Here is a 15793-nt window from a genome sequence, read left to right as displayed (position 1 = left end):
TATTAGCCTTTTTCCTCTAAGGTAGGATGGGAATGATACTGGGAACAATTTGTTTTCTAGATTTCCTAAAAATCATCACACTTATATTTGTTTTATGATGGTTTCTTCATTTCAAACTTTCATTCATTCAGCAAAATGTATCCAATTTATTAAGTGCCCACCATATGCAAGAACAGTAGCAGACATGAGAGACCCAGACCTTGACCTTATATAGCTAACGATGCTCATTTCAGATTATTTTTCATTGATAAGCTTTAGGGTGGCTGTACTCCGATGAAATATAAGAAATGACCATATCTCATTAGCAAGCCACACAGATTGTGAAGATCATAATGTTGGCTGGGTACTCAGCCAGAGGCATTCCCAAGAACAGCTAATCTCATCCCTAGTATTCATTCCTTAATGACTAAGTGCCTGCAAGATTCTAGGCCCTGTGCTGAGAATACTAAAATGGATAAAACATAATCTCCACTTTTCTGAGCTCACATTTGAGTGAGACATTTGGGTATTTAACTTTAGTCAAAGCAAACTGAATGACCCTGACCTCAATTCTTTGCTTTTCTTTTACCTCAACTGCTTAGTGTAATGCTGATCACATCATTGTTGGATTTGAGTTGTAACGAATGTTCAATGTCCTCTAGAACAAATATTCAGTGGTTGTTTGAAAAACACTTAACAGAAACAAAAATGTCCTTTTAAAAACATGAAAAGGTCCAATTTAGAAATGCATGTTTAAACTATACTACACATAAATACCAAAAAAATAGTATTTTTAATCAGATGGGCAAAAATCCAAATGTTCAAGAGCCTACTCTACTGGTAAGGCTGTGGGGAAACAGGCACTCATATACAGTGTTGGTGGGAGTTTATACCATCCCCGTGCCTGCCAGATTTCTAGCTAGTGGGCAGTCATAGTGGCTGTGTTTCTCTTTTCCCTTTTCTCAATTCCCTTACCTCCTTCCCTTTTTGGTGATGGAAAAGACCAGACTCCAAGTGGCTGAGGGGAAGTGAGAGTGAACACAAGAAAATAAGGAAACTTATGAGGCCCAAGGGCAACAAAACAATCTGGCTGGGGTAAGGAAAGCTGCAAGGCATCTGAAGATCATCCCCTAAGCAATAGGCTTGAGGCTTTTTAAGGCAACTCCTGTAGAGGAAGAGCCACGCCTTTGACTTTCACTCAACACAGGCCCTTCCTGTCCAAGAGGGGAGGCTTTGTCACTGAGTTAATGGACAGTGGCTTCCGACCCTACCTCCACACCTGCTTTTCCATGTTTTCTCCTCCAACCATTTCCTACCCTATCCTCTCAATCCCAGGAATATCCAGTTATTGCAAACATGCCTCTAAGGGGTCAAGTCACACTCACTACCGCCACCACTTGGTGGCTCCACTCAACAGATCTTCACTCAACAGTTCAGCACTCAACAGATCTTCAAGAGCAGGGTCAGCCCTTGCAGGGCCTTGAAACTGAGGGCCTCCTTAAACTCGTGCTGGGTGATCTCCCTAGTCCTGGCCCTGCTCAGCAGTCTGCCGCTGAAGTGCTCCCTGGGAGCAGACCACCAGCCCAATCCTCCAGCCTCTCCAGGTTGGATTGAGTGTCTGGCTGACTCAGGAGCATCACATGGGGACCAGGATGCCAGAGGGAGGTGGCGAGGCCCAACCTGTTGCTTCTGGAGGCTTATGTTTCAGGCAGTGAGACGAGTTGGTTCTCAGAAGATTCTGCGACTTATCTTCTCCCGTTCTGTGGTAGTCTTTTTTGTCAGGAGCAAAGAGCAGGAATGGAGGGAAAAGTGAAGAAGACCTAGAGAACAAATAAGTGACACAGCCAATACATATTTTATTCAACTGACAGGGACCATAAGTCCCCTGTTGGGTAACCCAAGGAAGTTCACAGTTCATCAGAAGGAACCAATTAAGATAATAGCTAGAAATCTGATAGGCACGGAGCAGTTGGGCTGCATGGCAAGTGGGCATTCATCCCCAGAGTTTCCTGGAAGAGGATGCCCAGGTGCCTGGTGGCAAGAGACAAGGCAGGAAAGTGGTGGTGGGGGAGGGCTTGGCTGAAGAACACACTGAGAGCAGGAGCAAGGGTCACATTTGATCTCCCAGGCCTGAAATTGCCAGTGCCTGGCACATAATAAGGACACAAAAAATTGCTTGTAGAATTGAGAGTTTGGGCTGGGCGCGGTGGCTCAGGCCTGTAATCCCAGCACTTTGGGAGGCCAAGGTGGGTGGATCACGAGGTCAAGAGATTGAGACCATCCTGGCTAACACCGTGAAACCCCGTCTCTACTAAAAAAAATACAAAAAAAAAAAAAAATAGGCGTGGTGGTGGGCGCTTGTAGTCCCAGCTACTCAGGAGGCTGAGGCAGGAAAATGGCGTAAACCTGGGAGGCGGAGCTTGCAGTGAGCCGAGATCACGTCACTGCACTCCAGCCTGGGTGACAGAGCAAGACTCCATCTCAAAAAAAAAAAAAAAAAAAAAGAATTGAGAGTTTGATTCTCAGGAGTCACAGGAGACTGGAAGGAAGTAAATTAAAAATGGTGAAAAGTGGAAAACAACTTTGGAAGTTACCTGATCGGAAGAAGAACCTCTAGGGAATGGAGTAGAGGGGCCAGATTTGGCAGTACTAGGCAGGGGGTGGAGTAGTGGTGGTGTCCTGTGGGAGTGTGTATGAGAAAGGGGCAGAGTGGTGAGGTGGCTGATGAACTGCTATAGCCAAGCCAAGAATTTGGAGGATGAGAGTGGGAAGTATGAATTGACCCCTGCTTAGTAGGCTTAAAGCTGATAGAAAAGAAACTGGACGGTAGGCAGAGGAATAGGTAGTAAGTGGACTCATGATGGAATAGAATTGGCCAGAAGCTTGAAGAGATAAACTAGAATGGAAGAAGGAATGGGGGTTGGAGAGAACAAATGCCCTTGGAAGGGCATGTTATTGCTCAGTCAGAACAAAGCAAAACTCAAACAAACAAAAAAATCTGAAAAAGAGTATGAACAAAAAGTAGAGGAAGAATGCTGCCTGTTGGGAAAAAGGAGGTGGTGGCAGGAAAGAGGGAGACAGCATGAGGCCTGGAGTTGAAGAAAGTCTCAGCCTTGGGGTCTAATCTTTTGACCTTGGAGAAGACCTGTGGGCAGATTTATAACTGTCAGTTCAGTCTGTCCTCATAGGTGCGCCTGGGAGAGGAACTGGAGGAGGTAGCAGGGTCAGAGACTGCAAGGCAGATTCCTCCCCACAGCCTGAATCTGTCAGAATCTTCTAAGCAGCAGAATGCATTTTGGGCACCATGGCTTCATTGGTTACAACCTCTACCTAGTAAGCAGAGTCTGGATTTAAATCTTGCTTGTGTCAAATCTTACTAGAAAAACCTAGTTCTCTCTTATGCCCTGGGGACTCTGATGTTCCTGCTGCCCTTGCCCATAGGGTATGCCAAATCATGGTTAGAAATCCCTTCCATGGCCCCTCATTGGTCTCTAATCCAATTTTTATGTTGGAAAACTTGGGTTCTTAAGGGCTTGGCATGGTAGGCCTTACTCTACCTTTGTGCTAGATGCCCACTCCACCTGCCTCTTATTAGAAGAGCCAGTGAAAAGGACAAGGCAAAGGAGAATCATTTCCTTGGATGTCAGTTTTTCAGTTTTACATTGGATTTTCCACCTTTGAGTTGTTTATTCCTTTCTGTCCTTTCAGATTTCTGGACCCAAGTATCCTCAGTGCCCATATTGGAAGCCCCAGCCCCAATGAATCATAGGAGCTTGGTAGTTGCCCCACCATAGTTTCTGATATTGGTGACTAGCCCCAGTTCTTTCACTGAGTTAAGAGTGGAAGAAGACCTTGCAACTAAGGGGAATGGAACTGAGGTCTAGCCTAGTGAGGCTACAGAGAATAAACCTGACAACAGGAGTGTGAAGATCCATCCGAAAAGGGTGAGGTACCACTGCTTGAAATATGAATCCCCTAGCCAGTGGTTCTCAAACTTTAGCTTGTATCACACATCCAGGAGGGCATTTAGTTAAAAGACTGAATGTTGAGCTCCTTCCCGAGTTTCTGATTCAGTAGTTCTCCTGGGGCGGGGGCTAAGAATTTGCATTTCAAACAAGTTTCCAGGTGATATTTAGGCTGCTGGCCCAAAGACCAAATTTTGAGAGCCACAGTTTGGTATGGCTCACAAGGGAAAAGAGGAAAATTTTGCTGGCTCAGGCTCTCTAAGGATCTAAAGGAATGGATTTCACTTTTCTGATATTGCCCAGCCCCACCCACTCCCATTCAGTGCATGCATCCTAATTCAGAGATGGAAAGAACTGGCCTTCTGGCCTTTGTAGGTCTGAGTCAGGACCTGCCCTTGATGGAAATAGGAAACAGTGATTTGATTGCAGGAATGTTGGAAAGGGAGGAATTTTGTCCCAAATTATCACCTCTTTGGTTCTCTGAAGCCATAACATTACTTTGACAAGGGAAAAGTTTTTCCTTCCACAATTAGAACTAAGGCGTAAAGTGTAAATAGCCTGGTGAAAAGCTAACACTTTCGGTTACAGTCTCCTATGCAAGGGATTCTTTGAAAGATACTATGTTGGGGTGGAAAGGGGAGGATACTCAGAATAGGGTGGAGGCACCAGATGGAAAAATGTGACAGGTTCCTGAAGATGATATCCCTGTTTTACATTTTGCCCAAAGAGAACACAGAGACACTTTTTATTTAAAGGGGACGGGGTGAAACATGAACATTTGAGGCTGATTCCCTGTGGGAAAAATCATTCAAATCTATTCACTCATCTGATGGCTGTTGCTTGTTTTATTTTTTGTCCAAGAGAGGTGGTGTTGGACCGAGGTAGAGAAGACAGTGGTACACCAGAAATAACCCAAAGGATTGCCCCTTCTGTAGAAGGCCCTTAGACTCCATGATGCCTTTCAGCTGGGTGCTATACTTGCACCTAACTCTGGGGGCTTCACTTTCTATCCCTACAATTACTCAAACAGATAAAAGGCTGGATGTTAACATGTAGTTATAAGGGGCGTGATCTAATAGTAAGGAATATCACTTCCCACAAGTCCTTCAAACAAGATTTGTGAGGAGCTGGATTTGTCAGCATGTCAGATCTTTTTGAAAACCAGAGAGTAGAATGTAAGCAATACCCTTGTCGTAATTAAAGACCAGACTCCATCCTTATACACTGATGCCTCTGGTACCTTAATCCTTAAAATATTTAGTGACCCTTGCCTTCTAATTCTTGACACAAATATATAATGACCATTTTAGATCGGGGAACTCCCTTTCTTTGAAGGCAGTTTAGGGATTCCACAGATGGGCTTTGAACGTGCTAAATGTGTATGGAAAACTGAGTGAATTACAAATGTCTTTTTCTCAAAAGTGCGTTTCTGCTTTCTGTCAGATTCAACAGGTCTGTACCCAAGACAGGTTCTGAACCATTGCTTATGCAGAGCTTTTAGTATTAAAGAGGGAGAGTAAAAGAAGTGTCAGAGTCCAGATTTATCACTGAACCCAATACTTTCTTACTCCCTGGGGCATCTCCTAATACTGATCCTAAAATGCTCCTGTTTCTGAGAAGCTAGGGCAAGACCTGCCTTACAAAGACCAGCCATTTTGCCTTATTCATAGGATCATAAGCAAGAGAACTGCATTCCAGGAAGAATGAAGGAAGAAGGAAGGCTGCTCACAGTAGCAGAAGGGAGGCAGGGGCCAAGCTGTTCAAGTCACATAAACTCTAAGAAGCCCAGTCAGCAAAATAAGTCTATCTTCAATTCTAGTTGAGTCCAGGACTCTGAGGAGCTGTGATTCACCCAGTTTTTCCTGCAAAAGGCACAGTCGCTAAACTAAATTGGTGCAATTCACTTCCTCTTGCCTCTCTGGTTCATTCCACCAATTGTGGTTGAGAAACACATCTTAGGGAAGAAACAGTATCTAAGCATTAAAGAGAAAATATCCCACTTTGCTCCTCTTCCTCCCTAACCCCGAACTGCTCTTACATACAAGATAATTTTTAAATTATAAGATTGGTATTAACACGATTATTGATAAAGAGAAACAATGACCAACTCATCAACTAACGATGCTAGAATACTTATGCAAGCCCTAGAGTTAAGGGTCTTAGTGTGGACACCTTTCCAGAATTGGAAGGAAAACCAACCAGAAAGCTTATTACCGTGCATCAGCTGAAAAGCTAAGCCACAGCCATTTTCCCTAAAGTTCTGTTTCTGGGAGAATGAGATCTTCAAGAATAACTCTTGCCCCTTGATGAGGCAGTCAAATTCAAACCAGTGATGGCAACAACTTGCAAACACGTAATTCCTGCCCTAATTTTCCAGCACTTAAAACAAAATCCCCACTCAATACAAAGTTTCTATGTGCCTCTTGCCTGAAATCAACAAGAAACAGCTCACCTCCCCAAAGACTCCTCTTTCTCTGCCAGGGCAAAAGCAATCTGCAGCCCAGAGATTCAAACCTAGACATACACATCCACAATTGTCTTAATCTCAGCAGTACTGGGAAAGCTTTGTACTCAACTTAACCTGTCATTTAACCCTTTCCACTAGTTCTCCCTTAATCAGACTGCTTCCTGTCTTGAAACAAAGAAAAAACCCCATATAATCCCCACTACCCTCATCCCCAGAACACAGCCCCTAGAAAACCTAGCTTGTACAGTTTGCACATAGCATGCTGTCTTTAAAGACCCTGCACACAAATACACAGACACATAAAGACAGTCAAGAGGAGAGAGGGGTCTGTTCAAGGGGATAAAGTTTTGTTTTTCTGTTTTTCTGTGTGGGCCAGGGCTATTTGGGGGTATTAGATCATCTCTTAGCCTTGTAGTGTGATCTCTCAGCTGGATATATGTATGTGCAGGATGAAGGGAGTAGGAATAATGGGTAAAAAGGTTATTTTTTCAGCAGGTGAGGGTGAGAGGTGATGTATATACTGCTGATTGGCATAAGGAAGACAGACCCACACAGGAACAAGGTCTGGCCCCCCTGGCTTTCATATGGATAAAAAAGGGGGCTCTGGATGCCTGATCACTATCTCTTGTTTCCTTGTTACTCTCTAACCCAGTGTTCACCAGAGTGTTTCATAGTCACCAGTTCTGTGGGATGTAAATAGAAAGGATACTTAGGTCAAATACATTTAGGAAACACTGCCTTAATAGAAACTTCAGTTTGGTCTACTGCAGAAATTTTCAGAGCCTTTAATATTCTAAAATGGCCTTTCTGTCTATATATAGAGAAAATATAATAGTAACAGTATGCAAGAGTGATACTCAAAATGTTTAACAACTGGTATAGCATAGACTCCAACCAATCAGAATGGATTTCAGCCATAAACTGCCAGTACCACTCTCCTCTTGAGAACAGCTCAGGCTGAATATCAGCCCATGTAGGATGCATTGCTTCCCAAAAGTTTTGCCCAAAGAACTCTATTTTTATGTGCTATCTCACAGAACTGGTGAGAAATGCTCTGGCCATTGCTGGGACCTCATCTTTCTAGGGATGGGGTCAGGGCTTATGATTCTGGCCACTGGGGTTCAGGAGAACGGCAGCCCTGGCAGTGACTCCTGGTAGCACCGGCTGATAGACTTGACCATAGCTGTAGTGGAAACAGATTTCAAAAGACAGATGTTCCTCTGTCCCAGCTGTTCCGGGGACTTTGTCCCTGGTGGGTGAGCAGGTGCCTGTCCAGGTGATGTTTTCGGCCAAAGCTCTTCTCACAGCGAGGGCACTGGAAGGGCTTCTCCCCAGTGTGGGTCAGCCAGTGTCTCACAAGGTGGTGCCTTCGGCCAAAGCTCTTCCCACATTCAGTGCACACGTGACACTTTGGCACTGGTGGGGCACGCTGCCGTTTCCTTGTGCCAGGGCTCTCTCCAACCTCTTGGCCTTTGCAGGATTTGCCTTCTGCATGCACTCTCTGGTGGCTGGCCAGATGGGAGTTGCATCGGAAATTCTTACCACACTCAGAGCACCTGCTGGTCTTGTCATGTAGGTGGGTTTTCTGGTGCCTGATGAGGTGATGTCTTCGCCCAAAGCTCTTCTCACACTTGAGGCAGCTGTAGGGTCTCTCCCCAGTGTGTGTTTGTTGATGCCTGGCAAGGTGGGAGCCCCATACAAACTGTTTCCCACACTGGGGGCATGTGTGGGGTCTTAACAGGGAATCCATCTCTGTGCTACACAGCAGGTTTGAGAAACTATCTTCCTGAAGAAAAGGGGGCCCCAGGAGCATTCCTCTGGAGCTCCTGGGCATGGAATCCCAGCTCTCATCATGCTCCGGGTTCCAGAGAACAGTATCTTCAGACACGCTGGATAACATTCTGGGAGGTTCTGCTTCTAGTTCAGGGGTATCCCCCTCATGTTCACTTCCATCTCCTGCGGAGAAGGGGAAATACCAACCCCAAGAGAAGAGTCACAAGAGAGTGCTTGAGGCCTAAGTCACAAATGAGGTTGTCTGATACCTGCCAGGGCCCAGACTTGACCCCAGAAGGGCTGAGAGAACATAGTCTAATGTCGTACAAGACAGTGCAATAGATATAGAGGTTAAAAGCCTAGGCTTAGGAGGCAGATTACCTAAGATGGAATCTCAGCTTTCCCACTTAACTTCCCTAACCTTCATTTCTTCTGTAAAATTGGAATAATACCTCTCTCTCAGGCGGTTATAAGATAGCACAGAACCTGCACATAGTTTAAGTACTTAGTAAATTGTATATGTTATTGTTATTATTTATTACCATTATTTATTTACTACTGTATATTACTATTAATCAGCATCTTTCTATCTAAGCATAGATGGAGAGAATTACAGAATGTGCCGCAATTGTCACTGGCTGAATGACACCTGTCGGCAGTCCTCAAGGCATTCCTGAAATGGGTGGGAGGTTGACAACAATATCAACAATAACAACAACTAACATTTATTGAGTGCTTATTATGTGCTTGGCACTGTTCTATTCTAATATTCTAATATATTCATATATTTAATTTTCCCAATAATTTACAGATGAAGAAACCAAAGGGAGTTTTATTACTTTTCCAAGGTCCCACAACTACAGCCCAGAATTCAAATCCAAAAAGTGCCTGCTACATCATTCTGTTACACTCCATTGCTTTTGAAGAAAAAAATCTCTAAACCTTTTGTCTCTGGAACTCTCTGAGGCAGAGGAGGGATTAAACGAACATGGAATGATGATGTCCCGAACTGTGAAGGAAGTGGCTGAAAGCCTATTCTAGGTTCTTACCTGTATATGTGACCCTCAGAATGTCCCTCTCCTCTAAGTCCTGGGGGTCAGGGACCCATTGTTCTTCTCCTCCTTCTAGTTGAGAAAGCATGTCCAGTTTGGGAATTGGAAATCCTGCTCGTGGGAAAGGAAAATAGAGCTGTCAATTCGTTCAACAGCAATTCTATATTTCTGAAAAAAAATACAAAAAAACTGTTTCCTATTGTTTGGAACTCTAGACAAAAGAAGGTCAAGAAAGAAACATATCCCCACCCCAACCTCTTCCCCCACTCATTTCTGTTAAGTCCCTCTTCTCTGCCTAGAAAATCACTCTCCTTCCCAATGAACCTGTTTTCTTCCACTCAGATACTTCCAGCCCAGCTGGCCTTTCTGGGCGTAACTTCACTTTAGTCCTACTACGACAGTCCTACTCCCTGCATCCCTATCTTCCTCTACATGGTTCCCAAGTTTACAAGGACCCAGTTCCAGTTCTCTCTGCTTTATGAGAACCTCCTAATTCCCAACCAAGAAGAACCTCAAGTTCTACTCCACAATTAAGCATCATTTGCTTTTTTACTTTTTTTTTTTTTAATGATATTTACTCTCATTCTCTTGGGATTGGCCCTAGTGTTCTTTCTCCAGCAGAAGCATAGACAGATTCCCTGCCACATAAAGAGTCCTAGACAGACACTATCCAATAGCCCTGAAGCAGATGGCTCCGTCCTCCCAGAGTACAATCTTCTAGTGGCTGGAGAAGGTCATGCTTACTCAGAGAGACTACTATCCCACAGTTTTCCTGCATGACATATTCTCCATAAAAGTCTGTCTGAGAGGGGTCCAGGCTCCGCCACTCCTCCTGAGAGAAGCACAGTGACACATCCTTGATGGTTACCAGGCCCTGAAACAAAATGTAGCATCTTCTGTCAGCAGCTGTTTTTTAAGGAAAATGTGATTCAGTATGAAAGGCTAAGTTAGTAGAGGAGAGAGGGTGAGAAATGATCTGAGAAAAGAGCTGCCCAGAAGTCCCTGGGTAGGGCACATAGTTTTGGTAACAGGGAAATGAGGAGAGGAGTAAAGGTAGATGGTCAAGGAGTGAGTGAGTGTAATGTTACTGGAGGAATTTCCCAAGTGGGGCCATGAGAAGCTGGAGGCACCATAAACTCATCACCACCTCTGTTTAGCTACAGGTGTCTACTCAGTCACTTCTCCCTGGCCTTACTCTTTTTATGAAGAAATTATGTACCATTTCCTCCTTCTTCCACTGGACCTTGCCTTTTCTATCAGCACAAAATGCTACAGATAAAACATTCTTTCTTGCCTCCCTTGCCACAGCATTTTTTTTTTTTTTTTGAGACGGAGTCTCACTGTCGCCCAGGCTGGAGTGCAGTAGCACAATCTTGGCTCACTGCAACCTCCACCTCCCAGGTTCAAGCGATTCTCCTGTCTCAGCCTCCCAAGTAGCTGGAATTACAGGCACCCACCACTACACCCAGCTATTTTTTTGTGTTGTTAGTAGAGACGGGGTTTCACCATGTTGGCCAGGCTGGTCTCGAACTCCTGACCTTGTGATTTGCCCACCTCGGCCTCCCAAAGTGCTGGGATTACAGGCATGAGCCACCGTGCCTGGCCATATCTTTATATTTTTAGGCAGCACAGTATGGTGGTTAGGAGCTCAGAATCTGGAGCCAAGTGACTCAGCTTTGCCACTTTCTCGCAGCATGACCTACACAAGTGCCTTAATCTCTCCCTGCCCCATTTCCTCATCTGTAAAATTGGATAACTGAGTTGTTCTCAGAATTAAATGAGTTAATATACATAAAGCACCCAGAAAATGGCATACATGATAAGCACTCTGGGGGTGTACTCTATTAGTACTAACACTATTAGTATTAGCTTTCCACAGCTCTCCTATTGCCTTCTGAATCTAAACCTAATTTCCTTTCTAGCTCTGCCCCTCTTTATAACCTTCTTCCTCTTCTTTTCCATAAATGCTCCCTCATCTACCCAATCCTTCCACTTTAGGTTCTTCTAAGCTTTCTTCAGGTCCTCTTTTCCTAATCTTTCCAGATTTATTTCTTAAAGGAAGGTAATTAATTATTCTTAAAATCCTCCTGTGGATAACAAACACAGCCATCCATTAAAAACCCTAACCTTGGCCAGGCACGGTGGCTCATACCTGTGATCCCAGCACTTTGGGAGGCTGAGGTGGGCAGATCACCTGAGGTCAGCAGTTCAAGACCAGCCTGGCCAACGTGGCAAAACCTTGTCTCTACTAAAAACACAAAAATTAGCCAGGTGTGGTGGCGTGTGCCAGTAGTCCCAGCTACTTGGGAGGCTGAAGCACGAGAATCGCTTGAACCCAGAAGGTGGAGGTTGCAGGGAGCCAAGATCGTACCACTGCACTCCAGCCAGGGCAACACAGTGAGATTCTGTCTCAAAAACAAAAAACAAAACAAAACCCCAAAAAACCCTAACCTCAAGGAATTCCCTTTCTTGTGGGTCCATTTAGTTTTCCAAGGGTCTTATGACCCCTTGGAAAGGGATAGAATCTATTCAGTTAGAAGATGAACATACCATTGATGATCATGTGAGCCAACTCATCAATGGGCTGATGCGAAAGCAATACAAAGGCAGCAGTGATGGGACCACAGGAGATGCCAAGGGAAGCAGAGCTCACCTGTGATCCCGCCGCAAGAAGTGCAGCTGCCATCTCCCAGTCTCCAGTGTTCCCCTCCTGGGGAATTGCAGGAACCCAGGGAGCAGACTGAGCTGATAAGGAGAGAGAAGAAACATTAGAGAATAACGATCTACCCTTTCTCAATGGGGCCCGGGCCCCATTTTAGAGAGGCTTAAGGGTCACATCTTCTGTATCTATGCCCATTGGTAAAACTCAAATGCATAAATGTAGATGAGAAGGCCATCACTCAAAATGTTCTGAAAGCGTATCAGATGGCTTTTAGTTAGACTAGCTATAGTTTGAATTTACAGTACTTGAATGTAATTTTCATCTAGTAAATTACATCTTACTGAGTGGGTTATCCAACAGTAATCAGGTTGCTGTCACTTCCTTCATCTCCCTCATTCAGTATCACTAATTATGCATTTGCATGTGGAGGGAGTAATTATGAAGAAACAAGAGAAGCCCAGTTGCATGGTTTGCTGAATTCAGGAGCCTATTCTGTACCTGTGACCAGGGCTCAGAAAGAATGGGCTGGTCCTGGTACAGGTTATGCTATTTAGTCCATGGCAATTTGGAGATTTTTAACCCTACTTTTGGAACAAATATTAGGAGACTATGCACTGTGCTTCCCACACACTCTGTGAGTTCTCACCCTTCTCCTGAAGGGACTGTGGCTCCTCTTCAAGGTCACAGCACAGGTGCTCCAGAGGTCCTGGTACTGTTCTCCATGGCCGCTCTTCCTGGCTTCCCCTTTCCACCTGGGGCTCTGCTCCATCCAGCTGTACATTCATTGATTCCCATCCTGTCCCCAGAGCTGCTGTCTGTTCTGAAAGCATTTCTGCTGCAGACCCAAATTGTGACCTGGAACAAATTCATATCAGCAATGCCCATGAAAATGGGAAAGGAGTGATATTTCTAAGGGAGTTATGAAGAACAGGCCCAGGGATAATAGACGAAACTAGATAGGAGGAGCTTGCTGGAAGATGAACTTTAAAAGCTTGATGTGTTCCGATCAACTGAGCCTGCACCAAGCTTCTTGGAGGAACTAAGAAATTGGCAGGTGCTACGTAGCAAAGCCACTAACTGGTATTTTGTGGACCTCATTATAGAAACAGAATATACCTGAAGGTTAGAAGAAGTTCATTTAAAAAAAAGAACTGTCCTGGAAATTCAAAGGCTATCCATTTAATTTCAAGCACATGAAGTACAGGAAAGTAAGCAATTTGGAAACATACAGGAAGAAATACACATAGACTTGCACTCAACAAGATGGATGTAATCACACAGAAGATTTTCTGCCACAAATCACAGTCTCATCAGTTTAGAATGAAATGATTACTATAGGTAAAAGTCCCAACCAAGGGGAGTATTTGTATCATGAGGCTGGGCCAAAAGGTACCTCACTTGGGACAAGCCTCAATAAAAAGGCACTTGGTCTACCATCCAATGAGAACTGGTAGTAAAGATGGTAGAAAAACTGATAACTTGGAAAGCAGGTGTTAAGACTCCAAAGTAATCCTAAGAGGTTAGAGAAATTGTTGGTCTGTGAGGAGCTGAAGTTTAATCAGGAAAAGTAAAAAGGAACAGAAAGAGTTTGAACCAGAGCTGGAAAAGGGGGGAAGAACTGCTGCTAACATGACCCAGAAGAACAAACCTGTTTATTTGTCAGGCACCAGTCAGATCTCATTAGAAAAATATATTCAGTTTGAAAGAAGCGTATGGTGAAGCCAGTGTGTGTTCATCAGAAAACATCAAAGTCAAGAAAGGGATGGGAAATACAGCCACTGGGAAAGTTAAAAATGTCAGATGTAGTTTTCTCTGTCTGGAGAAGAAGGCTGATGAATGATGCTACTAATGAATAAAAACAGAGGTCCCTTCTATCTCTATATAGGTCAAACAGAAAAAAATGGGTCTTGATTGCAAGAGAAGAGATTTAGGTTATTTTTTTAAAATTCTTAATAAGCCTGCAGTGTACAATACCAGATAGTGGGCTCTTCTTTTTCTTTAGACAACTTAAGAGCAGGATGGGTCACACTTCTGTTGTGATAGGGCTTTATGGCAGAGAAATAATCTGAGACTCAGAATCTCTTTCTGTTTGGCAACATATTTTGGGTATTCTTATTCAGTATCCAAACAGTCAGAGTCAGTGAAAGGCTTCCAAGAGCAGTCAGAAACTTGGTAACTATCCTGGCTTACTTACATCCTTTCAATAACACTTGCAAGAACCTTGAAGGCCAGGGTAGGTAATCACAGATGTCAAGTCTTCTATTTTCTTGCCTATTTGTCTTTGACAAAAGAGGTAGGTGGGAACCCTAAGCCCAATGCACAGGAAAAACAAATTCCCCTTTTATCTCAGAAGTCCAAAGATGGCTCAGGGCCTCATGGGAGCACCCTGGACTGATTCCCAGCCTAGGAGGTTTCCTTTTCAGAGACTTTTCATGAGAAAGGAAAATTCTTGCTAAAGCAATAAAGGGAAACTTCCATTTTAGCTCTCTTCTCTGAATTCCAGCTCTGTATCCACTTTTAACACACAGGGCACTAATTCTCCCTCTTCGTCCCATCTTTCTGGTTCTCTAGCTCCTGTGCAAATCCTCCCTGAAGGCTTTACCTCTAGCTACATATCTGGACACTTGTCTCAAACCCTTTCTCCATCTCCCCCAGGTAGCAGAGTCTCTTAATGGGAAGCCTCTTTGTGCAGAGCCCATTGGGCCAGCTGTAAGTTTTTCTATACCACTGATAGAAATCCGTGGAAGTGCTAGCAAAAATCTCAGCAAAGGATGGGATGGGTACCTGTCCTCAGCTTGCATTTCCTAAGATATTCACGCAGAGCCAGCACCTGGGCGGTTAAGGTGGTAGCCCTAACCTCGTTTCTCCTGGTTCCAGGATGATCCCATGCCCACTGCAGTATGGGTTCTAGGGCTTTCATTTCCCCCTTTTCTTCACACATATGGGTAGCAAGGGACCTGCAAAAGGAAGTTTTTGCAGCCAGTGCTGATGAACAGAAAAGGGGCCATGTTATAAAAATGAGTAGCCCAAGGGCACACGGACGAGTTGGCTCCGTCCATCAGAGAACCCTGGCCCCTGCCACGGGTAGGGCATGGGCGGGACGGGAGCCTGCTCAGGGGTAAGGTTGCTTCTTCCCTTCTTCTTGTCACAGTGCCCCTGGAAAGGGTCAGATTTCAGAGAATCCGAGCAAGGCAGAACTGGAGCAGGGGAAGTGAGGTCAGAAAACAGGTTTCCCATGAGCTGGGGCATGAGCAAGTGAAGAGAAAGGGAGCCACGGGGTAACCTGTGCGCGAGTGACAGCGGCGGGAGCCCGCAGGGCCTGACAGTTGCGATGGGCACGGGGAGACAGGGCGAGAGGCGGGCACAGAATGTCAGCGGGGCAGACCCCCGGGAAAGGCAGCAACCCGGAAGACGCGCCGATCCTGCTCCCAGCCCCTATGGGTGACCGAGCCCCCACCAGCCGCCCCGGGAAGCCAGGCGTCCCTCCCTCCAGCCGCAGCTCCCTCCGGCCCGGCTCCACTCACCCCTGGTCGGCTTGGCCCGCGGCCCGGTGCCTCCCTCCCGGGCGCCGCCTGCCCCTCCCCTCCGCCCTCCGCTTGCGTCTGGGAGCCGGCGGCCGGCGGAGCCAGCGACAGGCGGAGACGGCGGCCCGGCGGGCGCGGGCGGGGCGGGGCGGGCACAGGAAATCCCCGCCCGCTTCCGGGGCTCGGCGGCGGCGGAGGCGCGGGGAGTGGGAGGGAGAGGAGTGGGAGGCAGAGGAGTGGGAGGGAGGGACGGGAGGGGGCGGGGCTGCGGCTCAGGCGCCCCCAAACGCGAACCCGGGACCTCCGCGCCCGCCGCCGTGGGGAGGGTGCGGCCCGAGACGCTTGGAGGGCGGCGGGCGCCGGAATCGCAG

The 15793-nt window shown here is 45.8% G+C and overlaps 2 protein-coding genes across 6 annotated transcripts in view; one reads left to right on the top strand and one right to left on the bottom strand.

Moving 5' to 3' along the window:
• Positions 1–15793, top strand: part of LOC117975443 (testis-specific H1 histone) — a 183861-nt gene that overhangs the window by 25229 nt on the left and 142839 nt on the right. The window lies entirely within an intron of this gene.
• On the bottom strand, positions 1662–15562 carry ZNF641 (zinc finger protein 641). 5 transcript variants are annotated; one of them, XM_034935958.4, is made up of 6 exons: positions 15423–15562; positions 12545–12753; positions 11890–11981; positions 9981–10110; positions 9234–9347; positions 1662–1799 (listed from the first exon to the last, which is right to left on the bottom strand). In XM_034935958.4, exons 2-6 carry the CDS (start codon positions 12726–12728, stop codon positions 1708–1710), a joined length of 612 nt encoding a protein of 203 aa, XP_034791849.1. In that variant the 5' UTR covers positions 12729–12753; positions 15423–15562; the 3' UTR covers positions 1662–1707. The 5 variants fall into 5 exon arrangements, with proteins under 5 accessions (XP_034791849.1, XP_003825843.1, XP_008949387.1 ...); XM_003825795.6 differs by lacking the exon at positions 1662–1799 and adding an exon at positions 4676–8367; XM_008951139.5 differs by lacking the exons at positions 1662–1799; positions 9981–10110 and adding an exon at positions 4676–8367 and having other exon boundaries at positions 11787–11981.

Source organism: Pan paniscus, chromosome 10 (genome assembly GCF_029289425.2).
Source record: "Pan paniscus chromosome 10, NHGRI_mPanPan1-v2.0_pri, whole genome shotgun sequence".
NCBI classification, from domain to species: Eukaryota; Metazoa; Chordata; class Mammalia; order Primates; family Hominidae; genus Pan; species Pan paniscus.
The sequence above is the reverse complement of the archived record's forward strand: the minus strand, read 5'-3'. Positions and strand labels throughout refer to the sequence as shown.